Raw genomic sequence first — 26,670 nt, 5'->3', positions numbered from 1 at the left:
ATAAAAGAATTGGTGATGATTTATTATGTTTTTCGATATATTGCTGGATTCTATTTTAAAATATTTTAAAGGCCTCATAAAACTATATCACATGGGTTTCTGGGGCTGAGTGAAGAACTGTCTGATGTTCTTTATTGTATTTATGAGGTTATGCTTCTATAGGTGTCTTTTTAGAAATCTTTTGATTCTGAATTCAATTTTTATTAAAAAATTGAAATTTAAATTACCAATTTGAAGTTACTTAAAATTTCTAATTCTTCTAGTGTCAGTTTTGGTAAGTTGTGTTTTAAAAAAATTTTTTTTTAATGTTTATTTATTTTTGAGAGAGAGACACACACAGAGTGCGATCAGGGGAGGAGCAGAGAGAGGGAGACACAGATCTGAAGCAGGTGCCAGGCTGGGAGTTGTCAGCACAGAGTCTGATGTGGGGCTGGAACTCACGAACCACGAGATCATGACCTGAGCCGAAGTCGGACACTAAACAGACTGAGTCACCCAGGCACCCCAGTAAGTTGCGTTTTTTTTTTTTTCAAATAATTTGCTTACTTCATGTATTTGACAAGAAATATTTCATTTTTCGGAGAAATAAGGTGGCATATGGGCCCTGGGAGCACTGAAACAATTGGTGCTCTACTATGGGTATCTCATCAGTTGTATATGCTGCCTTGTCAGAGCCTTTCCCAACCCAGCCCCAGTATACATATATACAGCTCCAGTGAGCCATTACCTTTCCACACTGGTGTTTCAGGATTATGCAGGTCACACTCTGCATTAGTTTTCCTCAAAGTGTGGTTCTTAGCCCATCTTTGTCAGGTTCACTTGAGATGCTTATTAAAAATACAGATTCTAAGCCCCACCCAAGAACTACTGCATAGAATCTCCAGGTTTGAATCCTGGTAATTTGCATTTTCAACAACAACCAAACTGCATTTATACAGACTAAATATTTGAGGCTATAAATCTGACTGTGAGACAACCACTATTTTTTATTCTTTCCCTCCATAGTCTGTGTGAAATCCCAAAGTGAATGAGCAAAACTGAAAAGGAAATGTTATTAGAAAATCATAAGGAAGCAAAATATAGTACTAAACTGTATTTATTGAAAAAAATCCACATATTCGTGGACCTGTGCAGTTCAAACCCATCTGTTCAAGGGCCAATTATGTATATTCAGTCTAAATACAGAAAGAACTGCAAACAAAACTTGTCTACTGAGTAGGTTTTTTACAGTTGTGTGGGGTAGTGTATTTGACCTCACTTTCTAGGCATGATAGGACTGAGCAAATGAGGAAATGTATTGATGTTGTTTCTTACATTAGGAAAAGACAATTACAAATGTGGAAATGAGGAAGATTAGAACAACCCCTGTGATATATTGAATTGAGATATCAGTATGAATTCATAATTTTTTCTATAGGCAGAGAAATAAATATAGGATCTTGATATCTACATCTATAGCCATATATTTCCTAGTTCTGTCCACTGAAAGGATTATAAACAGTGGCGCTTTGTTAGCAATGAGCACACCTAGCAACCATGTAGGTATCTTTTGGTCTAGTAGATCATAAACTCCATGAATGTAGAGACTGATAAAGGGCAACTTTACCTTTCAGCATTAAATTGGATTCTGTGCACACAGGAGTTTTAATAAAATTAAACTCTTTAAGGCATCCAGCTGGTAAATTGCAGGCCAGGTTATAATTACCTGAAAACCAGCCTTCTCTGTTCAGCCTAAGCTGCTGAGAACCTGCCATCTAATGTTTCCACCAACCCTCTGTCTCTGCCAACCTGTACGTTTCAGCATCGGTGGCCCCAGCACCATCAGATGCTCCTGCACCCTGAGCCCCCCACCCCCACCAGGGCCTGGTGGGCTGGATCTACCACATCCTCCAGGTAGGGGGTGTAGCACAACTCAGGCCCACACTTTCCAATAACTGTGGCATGAATGTACCTCCTGAATGTCTTATTGTCCCTGCTGATGGTCACCCTGGGCACTGTGTGGCTGTGTGGGAAGCTGTTGAGTGTGGTGGCCAGGTGGCTGTGTGGGCCCTGAAGCTGAAGGCCCGAAGCCAAGTGTAGGCTTGGGGGATGCTATATTGGAGGGGGGGTGTTACCATTTCTTATGAGCTTCCCACCAGTTCTGGCAACTCCTGTTATCCATATCATATCCATGTGCTAATTTTGTTGTAAATACCTGCTCATTGGCTTCTTCTTAAAATTAGAATTCTTTATTCAGCCCGTATGGCCTCCTTTAATGCCAGTCAGGCAGGGCTGTTGTATGATTTTGTTCCCACGGTAATTTGGACCAGTGGCCCTCATATTTTAAGCCTTGAAGCCACCTTCTTTGTCATGCCCCTGTTGGAGGAGCATCAGCCTGAACCATTCCAGCCTCCATGTCCAGTCCCTTCTCAGGCTGTTTCCCTCGCTCCTGCCTCCGCCACCCACTATAACACTGAAAACAGGCACCTGACAAACTTTTTCATTTTCTATTTGCCTTTCCTGCAAACTCTTGTCAATCTATCTTGTTGGAGCAAGAGGAGCCCCTGCCTCAGGAAAGCAAAAGTCTTCCAGAATTATCATACCCCTCCACTTGGAAAAGAGACTCCATCCTCCTTCCCCAGAATTCTGTCACCTGACAACTCAAGGCTGTAAGGGAAGCTGCACCGAAATCCTTTATAAGAGCCAGTCTTGTTTTAAGGATAGAAAATGCAAAAATGCCTTCTGGGGCTTGCATGCCCTGTTCTTCCCAGGGCTGACATTGCAAAGAGTCAGAATGACAAGATGTCCTCAGTTTGTGCGTGAGGAGACTGTGGAAATATCCCCAGTCCTATTTTATGATGCTCATTGGAATTATAGTCTCAGCAGTAGAGGTTCAAAACTTCAGGTAAAGACTTGGACTTGTAGAGTTAGGACTCTAGCACGTCTTCATAAATAAATGACCTCCTTAAGAGGTCCTCAGAATACAGTCCAGGAATGATAGGTGGACTTCTCTTGGGGATTGACTTCTAGAGAGTAGACACAACTCCTTCCAGGGAGCGGTGTCTTGAGATTGGAAGACTCGCAGAGATTTTAAGCAGGTACCTGGGGAAATGGGGCATGGGGATGACAGTATGAGGTCAATAGTGCAGTTAGGAGGTGGGAAAATTCGTGGAAGAGTCTCTAAAATGGAGATGGGTCTGAGTCACCTGGGGGTGGCACTATCTTGGAAGTGACTTCCTGAAGTCCCTGCCATTCCTGGTTCAGAGTATGTTCTCTGCAGAGAGTGTAGTGATTCTATGGAAGGAGAGGGGTTAAGGAGTGCTCACTAACCCCTCCTTCCTTCTGCCAGATGCCTGAGGTTAGGGAGGGTGAGGACATATTAGCCAGTGGAGCAAACACCCGGGGAGGAGGAGCAGAAGGGCAAGAAGTCACAGACAGAAAGAGACAACAGGCCGGATCCACCTCTCACCTCTTCCCACGCTGCCTGCCAGCGCATCTCCTTGGCTGCCAGTGCAGTGCGTGTCCCCAGGGCGCACAGGTTACTGTGTGGGGCGCGGGGTGCAGGCTCTGGGCACAGGACCGGGCTCCGCAGCTGGTACAGGAGTGAGCATGGCGGGGCAGCGGGTGCTGCTGCTAGCTGGCTTCCTTCTGCCCAGGTTCCTGCTCTCTGAGGCCGCCAAGATCCTAACCCTGTCTTTGGTGGGTGAGTGCGTGGCTGGAGAATCAGACACAGGCTCTTCCCAGACACCTGCGTGAAGGCTCAGGCACATAGCCCTGGGCCAAAGGGTCACTCTGTGGGGTTTTCCAGACAGCGCTTGGGTCCCAGGCTGCAGGAGGGAGAGGCGGGAGGGGGTTGTTGGGGCATGAGGAGCCCCTGCCTCATGTAGGGGTGAAGAAGATACTTCTGGAGAAAGTAGAATACCCTTTCCTCTCTCCCTATTCAGACTAGCTCTCCGAGGCACAGGGATGGGGCGAGAGGTTTGAGATCCCTCCCTGTGCTCGAGACGCAGGGCAGCGTCTTCCCCAGGGCGGTTTGGACATTCAGAGGCTCACCCTAAGCTTCTCAGGGGTGTGCAGCAATTGTCAACAGAGACGGGGTCGGGGGGGAGCATTTGCAGGCTCTTGGAGGCCCAGAGAAGAGCTCACAGGGACAGCAGCACGGATTTTCTGAGGCTGCATGGGAGCCAATTGGAGAAGGGAAGGCATTTCAATAACAGTTAGGAGGGTGTTTTCATCCAGAGAAAACCTAGAGAACTGGCCAGGGTTGGGGACTGGACCCTGGGCGTTCAGGTCTCTCCGGTGCCCACTCCTTTTCATCCGTGGGGCTGGAAGTGTTTGAAGGACTTGAGGGACTGTTAATTTTGCATTTTGTGGCCTCAGTTTTATCTCCTTTACTTTTGCACCAAAGGGACTAGCAGATGAAAAGGAAAATCATATCAGGATAAAGGGTCATCCTCGGATGGAGCTTCCCCAACATTGTATTTCAACTCACAGAGGGCTCTTTTAGGTCACTTGACTATATAGGTCACTGGGAATCGGGGGATCTTAGAGCTGGAAGGACGCTGAATCATCTCATTTAGCCCCCACAGTGTTTTCCTGAACAAGAAACTTAAGGGTCGGGCACCTTTGCCAGAGCACACTGGACCTCCTTAAAGGCACACAGCAGGAATTTACTCCGCTCTCTCAGCCCAGGAGCAGCCTTTTCACAGCTTCCAATCTCATGCACTTTTAGTGGGTAGTTTTAAAAATCACTCTTTAAGATGGGGCGCCTGGGTGGCGCAGTCGGTTAGGCGTCCGACTTCAGCCAGGTCACGATCTCGCGGTCCGTGAGTTCGAGCCCCGCGTCGGGCTCTGGGCTGATGGCTCAGAGCCTGGAGCCTGTTTCCGATTCTGTGTCTCCCTCTCTCTCTGCCCCTCCCCCGTTCATGCTCTGTCTCTCTCTGTCCCAAAAATAATAAATAAACGTTGAAAAAAAAAAAAATTTAAAAAAAATAAAAAAAAAATCACTCTTTAAGAAACCCTGTAACTGCATTTGAATTCCTTTTTTATTCATTTAGTTTTCTTTCTGATTGTTAGTAGCAGTGACACAAAAGCACTCCCTCCCTTCTTGTAAGTACATGTCCTCTGGACTCTGTGAGGTGGGGAGGAAGGTGTGGTTTGGAGGCACTGAAGCCCTGCCTCTGTTCCAGAATGCACAGAGCTCACCAAGACCTTTAGGAATGGCTGCCTGTACAGGTGCAGGGAGCCTTCTCTCCTGAGTCCATTTCCTGCATGGGTTAAAGGTAGAGTCAGAGCAGGGAGTCTGAGGGGGTAGGGTTCATGTTTTATGTAATCTGTGTTACCTCAGGGCAACACAAGTATAGCTATTAAAAACTAGAGTATAAGAAACCAGATGCACACTATTGCTGTAGTTCTTTTTTAAACTTTTTTATTACTGTGGTTCCACATCCATGTGAGCTGACCCAATCATCATGGGACCTTCATCTTCCAAACAACCCCCAGTTCCCAGCTTGGGCAAATTCTATTCCTTCCCGTGTGGTCTGGCTTTGACTATTGCCGAGGCTCATAGATTCCATAAAAATGGCCCCTGGTAGCATATGGTTTTAGATACAACTTGATGTGATAGAAACTGTACCTCCCCAGGGGATCATACTGTGTTTCCTTAGGATCCCAGGATATTTCTAGGATGGGTGGTGTCTCAGTCTCTCATGCATACAGGATCCTGCAGTTCCACTGCAAGCGTCCACAATTATTCTGAATGCCTTAATTTGATATTCAGCAAAATGCAGACCCCAACTGAGAAGCCTCCTGCCAAATATATTTGAATCTGAAGAATTTTGGCTCTAAGTGGTGTCTCTCTCTCCTTTGCTCCAGTGGCTCTTTCCTGGACTGATGTTAAGTTCCCATGTTTTGGCCCTCACATTAGCCTAAATTTCCAGAGAGAAGGATTCCAGAAATGCTCTGATTAATTTTCCGCTAGGAGTCCTTCACACTCATATATAGCACTGTGCCAAACTTTCCATCAGTACAGTTATTTCTGTAGGGCACCAAGTGTCCATAAGGCCTGGCTAGAATCAGCATGTGCTTAGAATCAGGAACTCCTTAAAGCCTAAGCACAGAGAAGCTCATCACACTGATGTTTGGTCACTTTTGTGACCAGAGTCACACAAAAGAATCAGAGGGAGGTTTGCCAAGGTCAAGGGTTTGGGCAAGTAGGCTCAGGGTGAGTGGCTGTGCCTTACCCAGATGGAGATGGGCAGCGTGGCTGATGAAGCTGATCTTCCTCTACTCACTGTCATCTTTCTGTTCTCTATCTCTCATGTGTTGGCTCTATCACCCCATCAACTTCACGCACTCTATTCTCATGATTACAAAGATGCAGTTGTGAATTGTTCCTAGGTGGGAGTCATCATCTGCTGCTGGACCGGGTGTCTCAGATTCTTCAAGATCATGGCCATAATGTCACCATGCTTCACCAGAGAGGGAATTCATTCATATCAGGTATCTTTTCCCACTAATCCTTGATTCCTTCTGCTCTATGCAAAGTGTAGAGCGAAGCAACAATGCCTTTTGCATAAATGGGCTCAGAAAAGTGGTTTTAAAATCTAATTGGACCCAAACAATGAAAAGTGTGTGTGTGTGTGTGTGTGTGTGTGTGTGTGTGCGTGCGCATTTAAGTAAGGTGTTGTAAAACTTACTGGCTATGTCTACCAGCACTCCACACTCTGTAGTCTCATATTTTCCTCCCTTACCTTCATCCCAACCAACAGTCCACATGTTATTACAGGCTATTTTGGTAAATGGCACCTCATAACATAGCTTGAAAATATGTGAACAGAAGTGTTCATCCATATATAAGATTTCTAATAGGAAAGGATCATTCTTTTTTTTTTTTTTTTTTTATATCAGAGATTACTTTTCTTCCCATGATAACTGAAATTCAAGAAAGGTCTCTCAGGAAGCCCCTTATTTAGGCAGGTGAGATCAGATCCTATAATTGAGATGATTTTGTTTTCTTGAAAAATCAATGACTGCCCATGAGTTTGTGGATAATGATGTTGGATGTTCCTAACTGAATCATCGAATCCAATGAATGTTAGTCAAAATGAGCAAGGAAATCTTATCAACTCTTCTCTGTTGACAGACAAGACGTCAGCAACCCAGAGAACTGAAATGAATTGCCCAAGGTCATATGGCAGGCTAATAATAGTGTTGGGTGGCTTTAGGACTTTAAGCTCTGGATTGCTCAATCTGTAGTTTTCTCAGGCTTTGATTTAAAAAAGATTCAATTTTAATCAGCATCTTTGAGGAATAAAATTCTGAGAAATTATAAAATTTTGAAGGTGATCAGCCTTTGTTGTTGTTTAGATTTTATTAAAAACAAATTTTTTTTACTGTGAAAATTTCTTCTAAGATATTTATTGTGGTAAAATATACACAGCATAAAATTGATCACCAAACATTTTGTTTTGGACAGTTTAGTGATTTTAAGTACATTCACATTGTTGTGCAACCATCACTCTAGAACATTTTCATCATCACAAACAGGAACTCTGTACTGATTATATAGTAACTGCCAAATACCCTTTGCCTGAAGCCCTTGGTAACCACTACTGTACCTTACTTCTCGAAAAATTTGGCTATTCTAGGTATTTCATTTAAATAGAAATATACAGTATCTGTCTTTTTGTGTCTGGCTCATTTCACTTTGTATCATGTCTTTAAGACTCATTCATGTTGTTGTATGGATCACAATCTCTTTCCTTTTTAAGGCTGAATAATGTTGCCTTGTAAGTACATACCACATTTTGTTAATCCAGTCATCATCTGTCAATGGACATTTGCACTGTTTCCCCCTTTTGGATATTGTGAATAATGCTGTTGTGAAAGCTGCTGTAGAAATATGTCTTTGAGTGCCTACTTAAGGCCATTTAAATCACTTTCTAGATTAGGTTCTTCATTCTTCAGTGAATATTATTTATATACATATCTCTTTGTATCTGCCTTGATGACAGACATGAATAAAGAACTGTAGTTTGTTGATGATAATTTGTCAGTGTAGTTAATCTTGATTTTGAAAATTGCAATTAAATTTAATTAAAATTTAAATGAAGTTATGTTAAATTAGAATTTCAGATTGATTAAAAAATAATTTCAGCAGGGGCACCTGGATGGCTCAGTCGATTATGCATCTGATTTTGGCTCATGTCATGATCTTCTGGTTTGTGAGTTTGAGTCCTGCATTGGGCTTGCTGCTGTTAGCACAGACCCTGCTTCGGGTTGTGTCTCCCTGTGACTCTGCCTGTCCCCCACTGGTTCTCTCTCTCTCTCTCTCAAATAAAATAAAACTTAAAAAGAAAGCGTCTAGGGGAGCCTGGATGACTCATTTGGTTGAGTGCCCAACTTCGGCTCAGGTCATGATCTCGCCGTCTGTGAGTTCGAGCCCCGAGTCAGGCTCTGTGCTGACAGCTCAAAGCCTGGAGCCTGCTTCGGATTCTGTGTCTCCCTCTCTCTCTGCCCCTCCCCCACTCATACTCTGTATCTCTCTCTGTTAAAAATAAGTAAACATTAAAAAAAATTTTAATAAAAAAAAAGAAAGAGTCTAGAGTTGAGTTTCTTTCAATATGCCCCAATCACGAGCATTTCTGAGGCTTTGAAACAGCATATTCATTCTTTACTTCAGGAATAGAGCTTTACCAGACATCTGCAAATAGGGAAAACACATGATTGGGGTGTTATTTCTGACCTGTTTCCCATTTCAGTGTAATGTAACATTTGTGTTTTTTTGAGGGGGGCTTTATTTGGAGGGCTTCTTTTGAAAGTAAACATTTGCTCAGGAAATGCTATGTGACTAGCACTGGGATCGATATTTTCACATTTACACCATCATTTAAACTGAAGCCTGATCTTTGATCCAAAGTAAATGTTTAACAGAGTGTTTGGAAAGCAAATGTGGGGATAAACTTTTGGAGAAAAAGTTCTTAGAATTTCTTCAAATTGAATCATCCAGAGGTGCTTCTTGGCCTGTGTGTAGACTTGTCTGTCTTCCCGACCTTAGGAAATAACACACTCAGTGTTATTTGTGCATGTGATGTATTGGTGGAGGGCTGTGTGGAATGCTTCTTGTTTTGTGACCTTCAGGTCACAATAACTACCTTTGCTTTAGGAATTTATTTTCTTTTTTTCTTTTTCTAATTTAAAGTTTAGTTAGTTAATATACAGTGAAATATTGGTTTCAGAAGTAGAATTCAGTGATTTATCACTTATATACAACACCCAGTGCTCATCACAAATTCCCTCTTTAGTATACCCATCACCCATCTCCCACCCACCTCCCTCCATCAACCCTAGTTGATTCTCTGTCATTAAAAATCTCTCCTGTGGTTTGTTTCCCTTTCTTCTCTTCCCCCCACCTCCCATATGTTAATCTGTATTCGTACTTAAATTCCACATATGAGTGAAATCATATGGTATTTGTCTTTCTCTGATTGACTTATTTTGCTTACCATAATACATTCTAGCTGCATCCATGATGTTGCAAATGGTATGATTTCATTCTTTTTGATGGCTGAACAATATTCTTTTATATACACACACACACACACACACACACACACACACACACACATTTGGGCTCTCTCCATAGTTTGGCTATTGTTGATAATGCTGCTATCAACATCGGGGTGCATATATGCCTTTGAATCAGTATTTTTGTATCCTTTAGGTAAATGTCTAACAGTGCAATTGCTGGATCGTAGGGTAGTTCTGTTTTTCATTCTTTGAGGAACCTCCATGCTGTTCTTCAGAGTGGCTGCACCAGTTTGCATTCCTACCGGCAGTGCAAGAGAGTTCCCTTTTCTCTGCATCCTCCCCAACAGCTGTTGTTTCCTGTGTTGTTAGTTTTAGGTGTTCTGACAGTTGTGAGGTGGTATCTCATTGTGGTTTTGATGCGTATTTCTTTCCCTGATGATGAATGATGTTGAGCATCTTTTCATGTGTCTGTTAGCTATCTGGATGTCTTCTTTGGAAAAGTGTCTATTTATGTCTTCTGTCCATTTATTAACTGGGTTGTTTGGGTTTGGGGTTTTGAGTTTGGTACGTTCCTTAAAGATTTTAGATTCTAACCCCTTATCATATATGTTGTTTGCAAATATCTTCTCCCATTCTGTAGGCTGCCTTTTAGTTTTGTTCATTGTTTCCTTTGCTGGGCAGAAAATTTTATCATGAAGTCCCAATAGTTCATTTTTGCTTTCATTTCCCTTACCTAACCATAAATCATTTGTTGAAGAGACTTTTTTTCCACTGGATATTCTTTCTTGTTTTGTCAAAGATGAGTTGACTACATAGTTGTACAATTGTGTCTGTTTTTGTGCCAGTACCATACCGTCTTGATGACTACTGCTTTGTAATATAGCTTGAAATGCAGAATCATGATGCCTCCAGTTTTTGTTTTTTTCTTTTCCAAATTGCTTTGCCTATTTGGGGTCTTGTATAGTTCCATACAAAGTTTAGGATTGTTTGATCTAGCTCTGTGAAGAATGCTGGTGGTAGTTTGATAGGGATTGCAATCAATGTGTAGATTGCTTTGGGTAGCATAGACATTTTAGCAATATTTGTGCTTCCAATCCATGAGGATGGAATGCTTTTACATTTTGTTGTGTCCTTTGCAATATCTTTTATAAGTCTTTATAGTTTTTAGAGTACAGATCTTTTACCTCTTTAGTTAGATTTATTCCCAGGTATCTTACTGTTTTTGGTGCAATTTTTAATGGGTTTGATTCCCTGATTACTCTTTCTGCTGCCTCATTATTGGTGTAGACAAATGCAACAGATTTGTGCAGGTTGATTTAATATCCTGCAACTTTGCTGAATTCATGTATTAGTTTTAGCAATTTCTTGGTAGAGTCTTTCAGGTTTTCTACATAGTGTATCATGTCATCTGCAAATAGTGAAAGTTTGACTTCTTCCTTGCTCTATTTGTATGCCCTTTATTTCTTTTTGTTATCTGACTGCTGAGGCTAAGACTTCTAGTACTATGTTAAATAGTAACGGTGAAAGTGGGAGTCCTTGTCTTGTTCCTGACTATAAGGGAAAGGCTTTCATTTTCTCCCCAATGAGGATGATATTAGCTGTGGATCTTTCATATATGGCCTGTATGTTGAGGTATGTTCCATCTATCCCTACTTTGTTGAGGGTTTTTTTTTTTTATCAAGAATGAATGTTGTATTTTGTCAAATGCTTTTCTGCATCTATTGAGAGGATCATATTGTGTATATTGCACCACATCTGCAGTCCAAGAATAAATCCCAGTTAATCATGGTGAATAACTCTTTTAATGCACTGTTGAATTTGATTTGCAAGTATCTTGTTGAGAATTTTTGAATCCAGTTTCATCAGGGATTTTGGCCTATAATTCTCCTTCTTAGTAGAGTCTTTGGTTTTGGGATCAAGGTAATGCTGACTTCATAGAATGAGTTTGAAACCTTTCCTTCCATTATATTTTTTGGAACAATGTAAGGAGAATAGACGTTAGCTCTTCTTTAAATGTCTGGTAGAATCCCCCTGGGAAGCCATGTGGCCCAGGACTCTTGTTTGTTGGAAGATTTTTGATTACTAATTCAATTCCTTTGCTTGTTATGGGCCTATTAAAATTTTCTATTTCTTTATGTTTCAATTTCTGTAGTTTGTGCATTTCTAGGAATTGTCAATTTCTTCCAGATTGGCCAATTTGTTGGCATATAATTTTTATAGTATTCTCTTATAATTGTTTTATTATTGTTGTGTTGGTTGTGATCTCTCCTCTTTAATTCATGAATTTTATCTACTTGGATCATTTCTCTTTTCTTTTTGATAGGTCTGGCTACGGGTTTATCAATTTTGTTTATTCTTTCAAAGAATGAGCTCTTAGTTTCTATAATCCATTCTACTGTGGTTTTTTTGTTTGTTTTTGCTTGTTTCTATATCATTTAGTTCTGTTCTAATTTTTATTATGTCCCTTCTTCTGCTGACTTTAGGCTTTATTTGCTCTTCCTTGTCTAGCTCCTTTAGGTTTAAGGTTAGGTTGTGTATTTGGGACCTTTCTTGCTTCTTGAGAGAGACCTGAATTGCAATATACTTTCCTTTTAGGACTGCCTTTGCTGCATCCCAAAGGGTTTGAACTGTTGTGTGTTCATTTTAATTTGCTTCCATGTATTTTTTAATTTCTTCTTTGGAACACCTCGGTGGCTCAGGTGGTTAAGTGTCTGACTTCAGCTCAGGTCATGATCTCGCAGTTCATGGGTTCGAGCCCTGCATCAGGCTCTGTGCTGATAACTCAGCCTGGAACCTGATTTGAATTTTGTGTCTGCCTCTCTGTATCTGCCCCACCCTCCCCATATTCTGTCTCTTTCAACAATAAATAAACATTAAAAAAAATAATTTCTTCTTTAATTTCCTGGTTAACCCATTCAGTTTTAGTAGGATGTTCTTTACCTTCCATGTATTTAGGGGCTTTCCAAATTGTTTCTTGTGGTTGACTTTAAGTTTCATAGCATTATGATCTGAAAATATGCATGGTATGCTCTTGATTTTTTGTACCTATTGAGGGCTGATTTGTGACATAGTATATGATCTATTTTGGAGACTATTCCATGTGCACTCGAGAAGAACGTGTATTGTGCTGGTTTAGGATGAAATGTTCTGACTGTATCTGTTAATATATCTAAGAATTGTCCAGATATAAGTACATCCAGTCCAGTGTTTCATTCAAAGTCATTGTTTCCTTGTTGATTTTCTGATTTGATGGTCTGTTCATTGTTGTAAGTGTGGTGTTAAAGTCCCCTACTATTACTGTATTATTATCAATAAGTTTCTTTATGTTTGTTATTAATGTATTGATTTGTATATTTGGGTGCTTCCAGTTGGTGGTATAAATATTTACAATTATTAGATCTTCTTGAATGGCTAGACCCCTTAATTATGATACAATATCCTTCATCATCTTTTGTTACAGTCTTTGTTTTAAAATAAAATTTGTCTGACACAAGTATGGCTACTCTGGCTTTCTTTTGACATCCGTTATCATAATAGATTGTCCTCTACCCCTTCATTTTCATCTGCAGGTGTCTTTAGCTCTAAAATGAGTCTGTCTTAGGAGCAGATAGATGGATCTTATTTTTTTATCCATTCTGATACCTTATGTCATTTTATTGGAGTACTTAGTCCTTTTACACTCAAAGTAATTATTGAAAGATATGAATTTCGTGCCATTATTTACCGGTAGAGTTGGTGTTTCTGGCGATGTTATCTGGTCCTTTGTAGTCTTTATTGCTTTGGCCTTTTTTTTTTCTCCACTCAAAAGAGTCCCCCTTAAAGTTTCTTACAGGCCTGGGTTAGTTGGTCATGAACTCCTTTAGTTTTTGTTTGCCTGGGAAACTCTTTATTTCTCCTTCTTTTCTTAATGACAACTGTTATGGATAATGAATTTTTTGGCTGCACATTTTTCCCATTCAGCACAGTGAATATTTCCTGCCCCTCCCTTCTGGCCTCCCTTTCAGTGGACAGGTCTGCTGCTAACCTTATGTGTCTATCCTTGTTGGTTAAGGACCTTTTGTCCTTGGTTGCTTTCAGAATTCTCTCTTTATCTTTGTATTTTGAAAGTTTCAGTAGGATATGTCATGGTGTTGACCTGTTTTTGTTTATTTTGCGGGGAGTCTGTGTGCCTCTTGGACTTGAATACCTGTTTCCTTCCCCAGATTAGGGAAGTTCTCAGCTAAAATTTGTTCAAATAAACCTTCTCGCCCTCTTTCCTTCTCTTCTGGGAGTACTGTGGTATGGGTATTATTTCATTATACAGAATCACTAAGATTCCTAAGTCTCCCCTTTTGATCTAATGGTTTTCCTTCCCTCTTCGTTTCAGCTTCATTATGTTCCATAGTTTTATATTCTGTCACCTATTCTTTCCTCCGTGTCTTCAATCCTCATTGTGACTGCATCTACTAGATTTTGCATCTCACTTATAGCATTTTTAAATTTCAGCCTGGCTAGTTTTTAAGTCTTTTATCTCTGAAGCAAGGGTTATTCTAGTGTCTTCTATGCTTTCTTCAAGCCCAACTTGTAATCTTATGACTGCTGTTCTCAATTTTTGATCTGATATATTGCTTATATCTGTTTTGAGCAAGTCCCAGGCTGTGATTTCTTCTTGACCTTTCTTTTGGGGAGGATTCCTCTGTGTTGTCATTTTGGCTAAGTTTCTGTGTTCTGCATGTTTTCAAAGCTTGTTATGTTTCCTGCACCTGAGAATAATGCTCTATTAAAAAGGGGTCATAGGGGCACCTGGGTGGCTCAGTCGGTTGAGTGTCCGACTTTGGCTCAGGTCATGATCTTACCATTCGTGAGTTCGAGCCCTGAGTCGTGCTCTGTGCTGACAGCTCAGAGCCTGGAGCCTGCTTCGGATTCTGTGTGTCTCCCTCTCTGCCTCTTCCCCGCTCATGCTCTGTCTCTCTCTGTCTCTCAAAGATGGATAAATGTTAAAAAAAAAACTTCAAAAAAGGGGGTTATACACTGTCCAGTGTCTGGCACTTCAGGAAGTATCTCTGGTGTACACTGTGCACTCTGCTATTGAAATTTGGCTGCTCTTTCCCACTGGCCAGTCCTCCGCAGAGGTCCTCCTTGCTTGCAGTGGTGACTGTTTGGACCTTTTACTTGGTGTGCTTTGATTTGTTTGTTAATATGAGCCTGGAAAAATAGAAGGAAAAAAGCCTGATTCCAAAAAAAGAGAAAAGGAAAAGGAGTGAAAAAAACCAAATGATCAAAAAACTATAAGCCTGATTCTAAAGAAAAAGAAAGAAAGAAAGAAAGGAAAAAAAAGTCTGATCCAAAAAGAAAAACAAACAACAAACAACAAACAACAACAACAACAAACAGAGAGAAAAAAGGAAATGAAAAAAAAGAAAACTAACAAACTAAGAAGAAACTGTAAGCCTGACTCCAAAACAAAGAAGGAAGAAAAAAAAAGTGAAAAAAGAAAAAAAAAATTAAGCCTGGTCCTAGTATCACCAGAACTGCAGGTGTCATTTTGAAGCACTTGATTTTCAGTACACTTGGTGCATGTGAGGTGCTGCCTTTGCTGGTCTTCTGGTGGAGAGTCCCATTGTGTTGGTTCACAGTCAGTTTGCCCCAGTAAATAAGCTTGTGCCTCATGCGGGGGTTGGGAGGGGAATGGGAAGGAGGAATTTGTTGTAAGGGAGTCTTGCCTCCCCTAGGGTCTGATCTCAATACAGCTGTGTTTGAAGGACAAGGAGAGCCCAGGATCTCCTTATGTCTATGCCATCTTAACTCCTCCTGTATTGTGACATTTGAACCGTTTATTAACTCCTTCTTTGGATATATTTCCCTATCTTGTTAATTTATTTACTACTTTAATAAAGAAATGAAATTACAAGCACTAAAAAGCAAAGATCTTCAATATTCACATGTGCTGCTGCTCCAACCAATATCTGGCATTATAATTGGGTTACCAATACAGGCTGGAAAAATATTAAGAAGTATGATAGAATAAGTCCAGATTGTCTTGAACATACTATTGGTAGAACATACTATTGGTAGAACATACAACAGCAAGTATGTCTTGAACATACTATTGGTAGAAATGTGGATGTTAGAACCCTTTGGCAATCTATACAAACAACAAATTCTTAAGTCTTGCACCTGAATATAATGTAATGTTATATGTCAATTGTAGCTTATTAACAAAGGTAAAAACTCTGCTAATGAGGGTGAAGAAGGAAGAGAGGAGCATGGTAGAGAAAATCTACACTGTCTTAGACAATATGTAAATCACCGTAAACACACTTCTGGTAAAAATATAGATGTTAAGGATGTCTTCCTTCTTATAGTAAAATGTGAAAGGAAAGAAATAAATTGAAGGAAGAACTATTAAGCATAAAGGAATGAGGACTTCATGATTTTCGAAACTCTCACCCTATCCAGATTGCAAAAGATTCTAAAATTAGGGGATTGAATGTGAGGAAAGAGAAAGTGTGGCTGGATAATCTCTTCCTATTTTCTCTAAATAGGTCATAATATTTAGTCTAACAAAGCTCTTTAAATATTAGGTGTGTGATTCAGTGGGTCTCTTCAGCCACACTGACTGACACCAATAGTAGAGATGGAATTCTTTTTAAATTTTTTTTTTCAACGTTTATTTATTTTTGGGACAGAGAGAGACAGAGCATGAACGGGCGAGGGGCAGAGAGAGAGGGAGACACAGAATCGGAAACAGGCTCCAGGCTCTGAGCCATCAGCCCAGAGCCCGAAGCGGGGCTCGAACTCACGGACCGTGAGATCGTGACCTGGTTGAAGTCGGACGCTTAACCGACTGCGCCACCCAGGCGCCCCTGGAATTGTTTTTAAAGATCTGTGGAGGACCTCCTGTTCAGAGGAGTGAATTCCATGACATAACTAGAAGATCCAGAAGGTACTTGAGAATTTTATACCGGGATAAACACTGACAGTTTGGATTGAAAAGGACAGAGAAAGAGTGACTTGAAAAAGCCCACTGAACTCCCCCAAATTAAGAAACATGCCCATAAACTATTCAGCTGAAAACTTGTGCTACCTTTCATGATGAACAAATGAAAACTCTTGAGTTTGAGGCAGTGAACCCAGAGGGTAGAACTTCTAGCTTACAGGGCTGAATTCTAATTCACAGCAGATTATTTACAGTTTTTAAACTTAACATTGTCTTCCCAGTTAGATATCAACATTTCTTAGGTCCAGAGATTCATATTTTCCTGTCATTTTCTTCTATTTTGAATGATAATGTCTACAACTGGCATCTTAATATTCCTTGGGAGCAGATAAAATTGTTTCCTAATTTCATAGGTCCACAGATAGAGAAACATTGCTTTTGGATGGATCATATCCAGACTGTCCCACCCACACTTGATTGAATTATTTGGATAATATAAGTTGAGACATTTGAGCTAATGATATTTAGATGAGATTTTGAACTATGAATTGATGATGTGAAGGATTGAGACTTGTTGGAATGTTGGGTGTGGTGAATGTAATTTTTATGTGATATTTACATGGGGGGTTGATGTCCAGAGAGCAGAACATGGTGGTAGAAGAGGATGCCCCCACCCAAAGATATGCTCTACTCTTTTGAACCAGTGAATATGCTACCTTACATGGCAAGGAGGCTTTGCAGATGTGATTGATATAAGGATTTTGAGATGGGGAGATTATCTTGGATTATCCATTTGGGCTCTATATTATTATAGGAGTCCCAAAAAAAAGAGGAGATGATAAGAGAGTAAGAGTAGGAAATGTGATGATAGAAGGGAAAGGCAGGTAATGGATGATGTCATTGCCAGTTGAAAGGAGGTCATGAGCCAAGGAATGAAGACAACCACTAAAAGATGGAAAAGACCAGAAAATGGATTGTCCTTTCGAGCCTCCCAAAGGAATTCCTGGCCTTCCCACACCATACTTTTGTCCTAGGGAGACCCATTTTGTATTTCTGATCTCCAGAACTATAAGATAATACATTTGTTTTGTTTTAAGCAACTAGGTTTATAGTAATTTATTACAGCAGCAAGTAGAGATTAATACTGCTATCCAAGTGGTCTAGCCAACTCCAGGAAGAATGGGAAGAGGTTGCCAAAGCCTTTATAATGAAGGCAAATATGGGGGTCACTAATGGCAGTGCCTGTTGTATTGCAGTTTGGACAGATTCTAGATCTTTATGATATTGGCCTTACTCAAAATGGGCAAAACAAGCATAAATAGATTTAAGGAAAATGTATAAATCAGAAATCTATTGTCTCCAGATTGCACAAAGGCTTAAGAGATGTTGGACTTGTTGAGATATTGTGCTGTTGTCAGTCATCGGTTTTTGTTTCATAGTGTCATCGATCAGGAGGCCTTAGCTTATAAAATAATTCCCAGGAATTTAACTGAGATCCTAGGCCTTGAGACTTGTGTGAGGTAATGGCCCATCCCTTTATGTGAACTCCTTTGAGAATGTTTCTCAATCCTGATGAGTATGTCAAATGAATCTATTCAGGGCAGGATATTGTCAATATAATGTCCTACCTGTGCTCCTGGGGAAAGTTGGATGTGGTTAAGATCTTGCCAATAAAGATTGTGGCCAGGGGCGCCTGGGTGGCTCTGTCGGTTAAGCGCTGACTTTGGCTCAAGTCATGATTTCGCAGTTCCTGAGTTCAAGCCCAACGTCTGGCTCTATGCTGACAGTTCAGAGCCTGGAGCCTGCCTCAGATTCTGTGTCTCCCTCTCTTGCTGCTCCTTCCGCACTCCTTCTCTGTGTGTCTCAAAAATAAATACGTTAAAAAAATTAAATTAAAAAGTAAATTTAAAAAAAGATTGTGGCCAATGGTAGGACCATTGAAATACCCTATGGACAACTAGTTAAAGGTCTACTGTGTCCCTTCCAAGGTGAAGGCAAACTGACATTGAGAACCTGTTGACATAGATACTGAACACAACATATTAGCCAAAAGTATGATTACAAAATACAGTGAAACCTTGTATTGCGAGTAATTGTTCTGTGAGCATGCCACAAGAAAAGCAAACATTTCTAATAAAATTTGACTTGATAAATGAGCAGTGTCTTGCAATATGAGTATTACGTGATGCAGAACATCACGTGATCACAACTGAGCCAATGGTTCTTGGCATTTGCTTTGATATACAAGTGCTTTGTATTACAAACATGTTTCCAGAACAAATTATGCTCGCAAACCAAAGTGTTACTTATTTGCCAGTACATACTTGGATAGCAGTAATTTCACTAAGATTGGGCTTGTTAGTTTTAGTGTGTAGGACTAGGCACTAATGTATCCCTGGTTTACACACAGTTTGTTTGAATGTTATGACTGATGAAAGCTCGCATACATAAGAGAGTATGAAATTTTTATTTCTCAAATAGTAAGGCATGTTTTTTTGGAAGAGTAGGACAGGCTCCTTAGAAAATCTGAAATATGGCTTTCTAGAGGCTGGAGGGATGACTAGTTTGAGTTTTTATTGTGAGTAGAGAGTTGGGATGTGTTGAGGGTTCCCCCTCATTGGCCTTCCTTGCATGGTTTGAAACTCCCACTAGGGTCAAGAGAGGGAGCATGTTGACTCTCTTACTAGTTTGCCCAGGTGAAGAAGCATAAAAGAGGGCATGGGAGATAGGGCTTGAAAACTGTCAGCAGTCAAACATCAAAAGTGGACTCAGACTTCTTATTACACATGGGTATATGGGAGAAACCATGTGGTAAGTAGAGGTACAGTCGTCTAGTATTTTATAGAAGCTTTTTAGTACTTTTTACTGAATCAAAAAACTATTTGGATTTATCACTCTAAATAATGAAAATGCGTTTTTCTAAAACAGAAGGAGCAGAGGCTCTGGAATCAAACAGACCTGTACTGAAATACAAAGACTGTACTTCCTATGTGTGCAACCTTGACAAATTGTCTTAACTTCAATTCACTTTGTTTTCTGACCTGTAAAATAGGACAAATAGCTATGCCTTATGGAGGCTTTAAATGGAAGCTTCTATAACTTTAAATTGAAAAGCACTCCTCAATCAGTGTAAGATTCTCCATAGATGTTAATCATTTTATAAGATTAAATGAATGAGAATGCAACCAAACCATACAAAAATATATCAAAAGGCAAACATTCTATAAATATAAAATTATTTAAGCAAACACATGATGATATTATCATGCTAATGTTAATCCATGGTTTGTGGCATATTTCACATTTTTAACCCATGGGTGTTTTCTAGATTTTAAAGAGAAGGAGATATCATACCAAGTTATCCCTTGGCTTCCACCTGAAGACTGTAACAAAGGATTGAAGAATAATTTTGATTTTTTTATTGAAGAATCTTTGGGTGGCAGGTAATTGTTATGTCTTTGAACCAAAGAGTCACTATTTTAGCAATACAAATGAATGGATGGATGCCTGGATGCTTGGACTGTAGACTTAAGACAGGGATGGACGGAATAAACGATGAGTGGATGGTTAGGGAAACAAGTATTTACACCAATTCATCCAGTGCAGTCACTCGAGATTCTTCTTTGCTGTGTACTGTGCCTCTTCCATGAATGGATTTCTGTAGCAAGTAGAGGTTGATCTTTCTGGGACTTCCTTTCAACACCTCTCTTACAATCTTTGTTTATAACCTCCCCACCACAAAAGCACAGGTACCTCAACCTCTCACTGTTGATAGGGAAATGAGAGCCGCTTACTTTTCCTCCTTTTCTTCACACATATTCTAGTATTGGAGGGAAGAATTATGAACACTGGTTTTGTACTAGTTGAACATCTGGCTATGTAAAGTCCATTTATTTATTTATTTATTTCTTTATTTATTTATTTATTTAATTTTTGGCCATGTAAGGTCCTTTTAAAAATGCAATGAACCTCGTGCAAAATAAGACATGAGTCATTTGTTTCATCTGAATGGAAAGGAGCACATAACTGCTTAATCTTAGACATTAATGTGGAAAGACAAACATCCATTCCTAACTTAATTATAGTGGCCTTGCCTTCTTTCTATCTGAAAATTCTACTTACTAGTGTAGGTCTTGCTTACATTTGACTTTTCTCATAAAGTCTTTTTTCCTCCCTCAACTGGGAGACCACAGTCCTTCCTGTCTAGAACTGATCTAATCTATTCATTCGACACTTAGTCTATATAATCTTGTGCTGTTATTTATATTAAATATAGGCTTTGTCTCTTCTCCCTTCATTTAATATTTTTGGAAACAGGCATGGGTAACCATGGATTCTTAAACATTGTTTTCTATTTATTAGCTTAATTTTAAGCATGCTTAATGAGCTATATCTGGAAATTTTTACAGCACTATTATAAGTATCTACAATATCTGGTTATCATTCCTTTGCTATGTGAAATCTTCAAAAAATGCATAGCAGAGGAGGATTTTAGACAGTCACTTCCACTGTGTAACTTGAAGTTAATTTTAAATGTCAGGAAGAGTTCTGTATATTGCTAAAAAGTTCTCTACCTCTGGACCTTCTCCATGTGGGGTGCACTGGTACAGTACGCTTAAAGGGATGCCAGGGTGTTGATTCTCTTGGTCCTGCATGTAGCCAGCAGGATGTCTTGAGCTCTTGCACCTGTTAACTCTGATACCTTAAAGTACAGATGGACATCATTATCTATTTCCCTGTAGATTATTCAAGCAGGAAGTAAACAATCATATTCTATATACACAGTTATCAGAAAGCATTTTAAGGAGATTAGCTCCTGGAATATTCCCATGGGAAAAGTCTTAATTACATGTTTGTATTCGTATCATTATCTTCTCTGGACACCTCAACCTACACTGAAGTAGACAAGCCAATAATATGTTTAGTATTAATCAGCCTTTCCTTTTCTTTTCTTTCATTGCTTAACTTTTAGGCATAGAAATGTGGAATTCCCATTTTTGCTGTGTTTTGGGTTCTATATGATAAAATGATCCCTTCTGTGAGGTGATCCCTCACATTCAGATTATACAATGATTTTTAAAAATAGCCTATATGGTCAATATTTATGGAACTGTGTCATCAAGTGACTTCCACTGTTTGAGTAATCATCAGGTAAAAGAAAGTTTATGAGAATATTACAGAGTTTATCAAATAGAAAGAGATATGTGAAATTTGCATGGTCAGAGAAAGTTCCTAGACCAGAAGGTCCACCAGTGGCAATTAGTTTTCAGATAACACAATTCAGTTGTGCCAAATGGATTTCAAGATATTGAAAGAGAACATGAGTGGGGGAAAGGCAGAGTGAGAGGGGGACAGAGGATCTGAAGCAAGCTCTGCAATGACAGCAGCAAGCCTGATGTGGGGCTGAAAATCAAGCACCCTGAGATCACGAATTGAGCCAGAGTCTGAGGATCAACTACAGACCCACCCAGGCATCCCTATGTGTTTTTTAAATGAACTGGAACAGAGAGTGCTTGAGATTTAGATGAGGGAGAGAAGAGGAGGGGAGGAAGGGAACCCTCTCAAGAGCATAACATCAGCTCAGAGTGCCTGAGATGATGGTACTAATGGGCAGTTGTGGAATAGGTGGGCTGCTGCTAGTTGTGGTCTTGCTTATCTGGGATATTTTCTTTGTAGCCCAAGATTCTTTTATGCATTGTGGAATTAACACATCCAATGAATGTTTACCATTTTTCTCTTTCTTATAGATACACATTTGGAAAATTCTTAAAATTTATGGAACAAGTAGGGCTTCAGTGCAGCCATTTTCTAAGGAGAAGTGATATCATGGATTCCTTAAAGAATGAGAACTTTGACCTAGTGATAGTTGAAAATTTTGACTACTGTCCTTTCCTGGTTGCTGAAAAGCTTGGAAAACCATTTGTGTCCATTCTCTCTTCCTCCTTTGGTGCTATGGATTTTGGACTACCAAACCCTCTGTCTTATGTGCCAGTATTGCATTCTTTGCTAACGGACCACATGGACTTCTGGGGCCGAGTGAAGAATTTTCTGATGTTCTTTGATTTCACCATGAAGCAAAGGCAAATCCAGTCTGCATATGACAATACCATCAAGGAGCATTTCCCGGAAGGCTCTAGGCCGGTTTTGTCTCATCTTCTGAAGAAAGCAGAGCTGTGGTTTGTTAACTCTGACTTTGCCCTTGAATTTGCTAGGCCCCTGCTTCCCAACACTGTGTATGTTGGAGGCTTAATGGCCAGACCTGTAACGCCAGTCCCACAAGTAAGTGAAACTGTAGCTCTCCATGTGGGCTTCATGCAGAGGTCTCCAGCACAGAGTTGGTGACTGCCCTGCCAGTGGAATCCTGGGAAGGAAGTAGGGTGAGGCAAGTAAGGCACCTAGGACATGCTTTTTAAGGGAGTACTCATTTTTAGGGCCATGCAATGAGAGTGTTAGGACTTGCACAACCCTGAGATTGAGGGCCTCCTTAAATGGTACACTGAGTGTCCTCTTTAGTCCTGGCCTTGGTAGGATAAGCTCTTTATTTTATTTTAATTTTACTATCTCTACATACAGCATGGGGCTTGAACTCAGCACCCTGAGGTCAAGAAGAGCATGCTCTTCCAAATGAGCCAGCCAGGCACCCTGGCATAAGCCTTTTAAGAAGTTGATATTTTCATGTGCGTTTTGTATGATCATGTGTATAGTAACTACGTAGCAAGAATCCATTAAATGGGAGAATTGTTAAAAGAGATGAGTTATTCTCAATGAAATGCACAACACTATGAGTGTGTAACCAAGGTAGGACTGGGTGGTAAGAACTGCAGACATCATCTCCAGCATCCTCAGCCTATCTTCTGATTTGTTTGATCTGGGGTTAGGCCTGGGCGTTGTAAATTGTGAAAACTGCTAAGTTGGTTTGAATCCATAAACTCAGACTACTGCAATAGAAGGTTTTTTTTAATGCTTATTTATAAGAGAGAGAGAGAGAGTGAGAGAGAGAGAGAAAATGATCATGAGCAGGGTAGGAGGTGAGAGAGATGGAGACCAAGAATCCCAAGCAGGGTCTACACTGTCAGCACAAACCCCAAAGTGGGGCTCGAACTCAAGAACCATGAGATCATGACCTGAGCCAAAATCAAGAGTCAGACGCTTAAGCACCTGCACCACCTGGATGCTCCTCTGCCATAGAAGTTTTTATTTATTCTTTTTTTTTTTTTACTTATTTATTTTTCTGCAATAGAAGTTATTAAATGGGAGGGAGCTAAGATGAGTTGGCTTCCTTTTGCCTATCAGCACTGTGTTGCCATTTTATGCAATTTATCTTATATAATAATATCTTGCCACCTGGAAGGAAGTATGATGATCTCCATTTTTATAAAAGAGAAGACAGAGACTGAGGTGGTGTGTAAGTGACTTTCCCACTACCATTCACTGCAGAGCTGGGGAAAGCCCTGATGTGACCTGGGTCTTCTAGGTACCCAAGTGTCTATGCTTCCTCTACTGACCTTGTACTCAGTGAGCAGGGAGAGTTGGGGAATGATCCATGGACTAGATGGGCTTTGAGTTGGTGGTAGGGTTTTTTAAGGATGGAACTAGGGAGGAAGGTGTTCCAGCTGGAGAGAACAAGTAGCTCAAAGTGTTAAAGTAAAAGTAAGATAGGCATGATTCTGGGTTCCCTTGGTGACTCTAGCTAGACTGGATCAGAATTCTCAATTGTGTAAATAAAGCCTGGCCAGATTGCAGGAGACTTTACTTGATAGGAGGGTGGGTCTTAGTTATAGGGTAGGGGGAGGGAGTTGTTAAGCAAGAGCATAATGGCAGTAAGGGTTATAGTGGCTGTGAGATAGCAGAGGCTTTTTTCAAAAATGTTTCTCTATATTTTCCAGTTTTTAGATAATGGAGTTACGTGGCTTTTGTAATTAAAAAGAATGACAAAGCTGTTGTCAAAGTGGTCCTTTGAATGGTAAACCAGGCAATGTTATGCTAGATGGAATCAATCCAGGAATGAGGATATAGAAGCTGAGGAAAGGGGGCTGCAGAAGTCCAGAGTCAGAGTCTGAAGAAACACTTGAAGCAAGAGTTGACAAAACTGTGTTAAGCCAAGATTACATCATTAAGTCACAGCCTTCCTTAAGAATTGCCTGAGGACTTTAAAAAGCAAGCTGCCCAGTTCACGGTTAGGTCTGGGCATTACCACTTTTTAAGTGTCCTCTTATGTAGATATAATTTGTAGTCATGTGGGTGAGCCACTGAGGTAAGAGATTAATTACAAAGATCCGTTAATAAGAATATCACAAAGTATCAGAGCAAAGCACTCTACATGGTGCATTGAGCCAGTGATCAGGAGGCTTCCTCCATTTCTTCCGCTTCTTCTTATGCTACAGGCCTTCTCCCAGTTTCTTCAATCTAGCCTCAGACGTTGCAGCTCCCTCTGCTAGACCCTGACACCCCACTAGTATTTGTTCTTACACTACCATTTTCTGGTGGCCTTAGGAAATTCTCAAGTGACCATGTCTCCATTGACCTATGATGAGCAGTGGGTCTAGGATGGCCGTGACACAAAATCAAGCTTTTAAAGAAGAAAGATATTCCGACACAATGGGGATGAGCATCATGCAGAGGGTGCTGAGCTGCCCCAGGGGCTATGAGCTCTAGGAATAGCAGGAAGGTGTGTTCAGTAAATGAATGGCTTTCATTTCATGGCTGTCTAGGTTTTCATGAACAACATTTTTCACATCTTTTTCTTTTCTGAACTCTCTCCAGGAATTTGAGAATTTCATTGCTAAGTTTGGAGACTCTGGTTTTGTCCTTGTGGCCCTGGGCTCCATGGTGAGCACCTTTCAATCCCAGGAACTTCTCAGGGAGATGAACAGTGCCTTTGCTCATCTCTCTCAAGGAGTCATATGGAAGTATAAGCCATCTCACTGGCCCAAAGATGTCAAATTGGCAGCAAATGTGAAAATCGTGGACTGGCTTCCTCAGAATGACCTCCTGGGTAAGAACTGCCCAAGTCTGCTTCACCCATCTCATTTACATATTTTTAGAGCATATTGGGCTCTGACCTCTAGTTGGGTAATCCCACTTGCTCTAGAAGGAGCTGCTGATACCTAAAGGTAAGTCTCCAAGAAGCAGGGATGGAATGGCCAGCTGGAGTTCTTGGGGAATCAGGCCCTACTCCCAATGAGATCAGGTGCCCAAATAGCCATCTCTCCTTCATTCTTTCTATCCCAGGTGAGATATTGGTAGACATCAAAGTCACCTTGTCCTACTGCATTAGGTTTTACACAGGGTCACCCAAACATAATCCAAAAGAACCTATGGATTCTAGAGAACACATACCAGAGGGATGTTGCCCTTGTATTTAGCGGCTTCATGAGTACCTGTTCTTCCACGTGCACTTACATATATCATACCACCCTCCCCCACATCTTTCTTACCTATTGAAGTGTGAGCAATTCATACCTTCATAACATTAATACCAATAGTGTCTTTAGGATGTGCCAAAATACCTGAGTGCCAAGATGAACAACCTCATAGCTGGTTATTTGGTCCATTTTGTCTCTGGTACCAGAGAGTTCCCTCACCTCTCCCCCCAACCCCCCCGCCAACCCCAGTAGTTTTTCTCTGTGCCCTGTGCTGCTTCTTTCAGACCCCTTACTTCCATAACCACTGACTGGATCAGAGGCTCATGACCAAGATAATGACTCAAAATATCCTGGAAAATTGAAGGAATAGATTCCCAACTCAACTTCTCAAATTTAATTATTTAAGCCTGGAGCAAGGCACATGATCTTCTTTTCAAAGAAGAGATAAGGAAATTCTGATGTACATTCAAGTTGGGTGACATAAGCTGAGATAAACTTTTCTTTTCAATAGTAATCTTATTTAGCTCTAAATAAGGTGGGCTAGAAATGCTAGAGATGGAAATACTCAAGTGTAGAGTCTAGTCTCTGGTTTCAAGGGGCTACTCATGTATTTGAGGAGACAATGTATACAGTGTCAATTTTACAATTGCCAAATAGATTATGATGTCAATGAATGTGTCAGGAATTCAGAGAAGAGGGAAATAAGTTGACAGGTGAGAAAAGAGCACTCAAGATCAAGAGAGAGACAGAGACAGAGTCACAATGAAAAAAACAGATGAGAGAAGCAAAGGGAGGCATTGAGCTGATAGAAAGATGTATGTATGTATGGATATATGTATGGATGTATGGATGTATGGATGGATGGACAGACAGAAG

The 26,670-nt window shown here is 40.4% G+C and overlaps 1 protein-coding gene across 3 annotated transcripts in view; it reads left to right on the top strand.

The window, feature by feature from the left end:
- The first annotated feature begins 466 nt into the window (after window positions 1-466).
- The window catches only part of LOC121043473 (UDP-glucuronosyltransferase 3A1-like), a 29,364-nt gene continuing 3,160 nt past the window's right edge, over window positions 467-26,670 (top strand). The window contains exons 1-5 of one of the 3 annotated variants that reach the window (XM_040495337.1): window positions 467-507; window positions 6,379-6,480; window positions 19,758-19,872; window positions 22,177-22,708; window positions 25,193-25,424. In XM_040495337.1, the coding sequence (XP_040351271.1) occupies window positions 6,447-6,480; window positions 19,758-19,872; window positions 22,177-22,708; window positions 25,193-25,424 (913 nt within the window). In that variant the 5' untranslated portion in view covers window positions 467-507; window positions 6,379-6,446. Of the gene's footprint in view, window positions 508-3,313; window positions 3,683-6,378; window positions 6,481-19,757; window positions 19,873-22,176; window positions 22,709-25,192; window positions 25,425-26,670 lie in introns of those variants that run through there. The other 2 variants (XM_040495319.1, XM_040495326.1) reach the window with 2 other exon arrangements.

This window comes from Herpailurus yagouaroundi, unplaced genomic scaffold, assembly GCF_014898765.1.
Source record: "Herpailurus yagouaroundi ecotype Mexico unplaced genomic scaffold, PumYag 29, whole genome shotgun sequence".
Classification (NCBI taxonomy): Eukaryota; Metazoa; Chordata; class Mammalia; order Carnivora; family Felidae; genus Herpailurus; species Herpailurus yagouaroundi.
The sequence above is the reverse complement of the archived record's forward strand: the minus strand, read 5'-3'. Positions and strand labels throughout refer to the sequence as shown.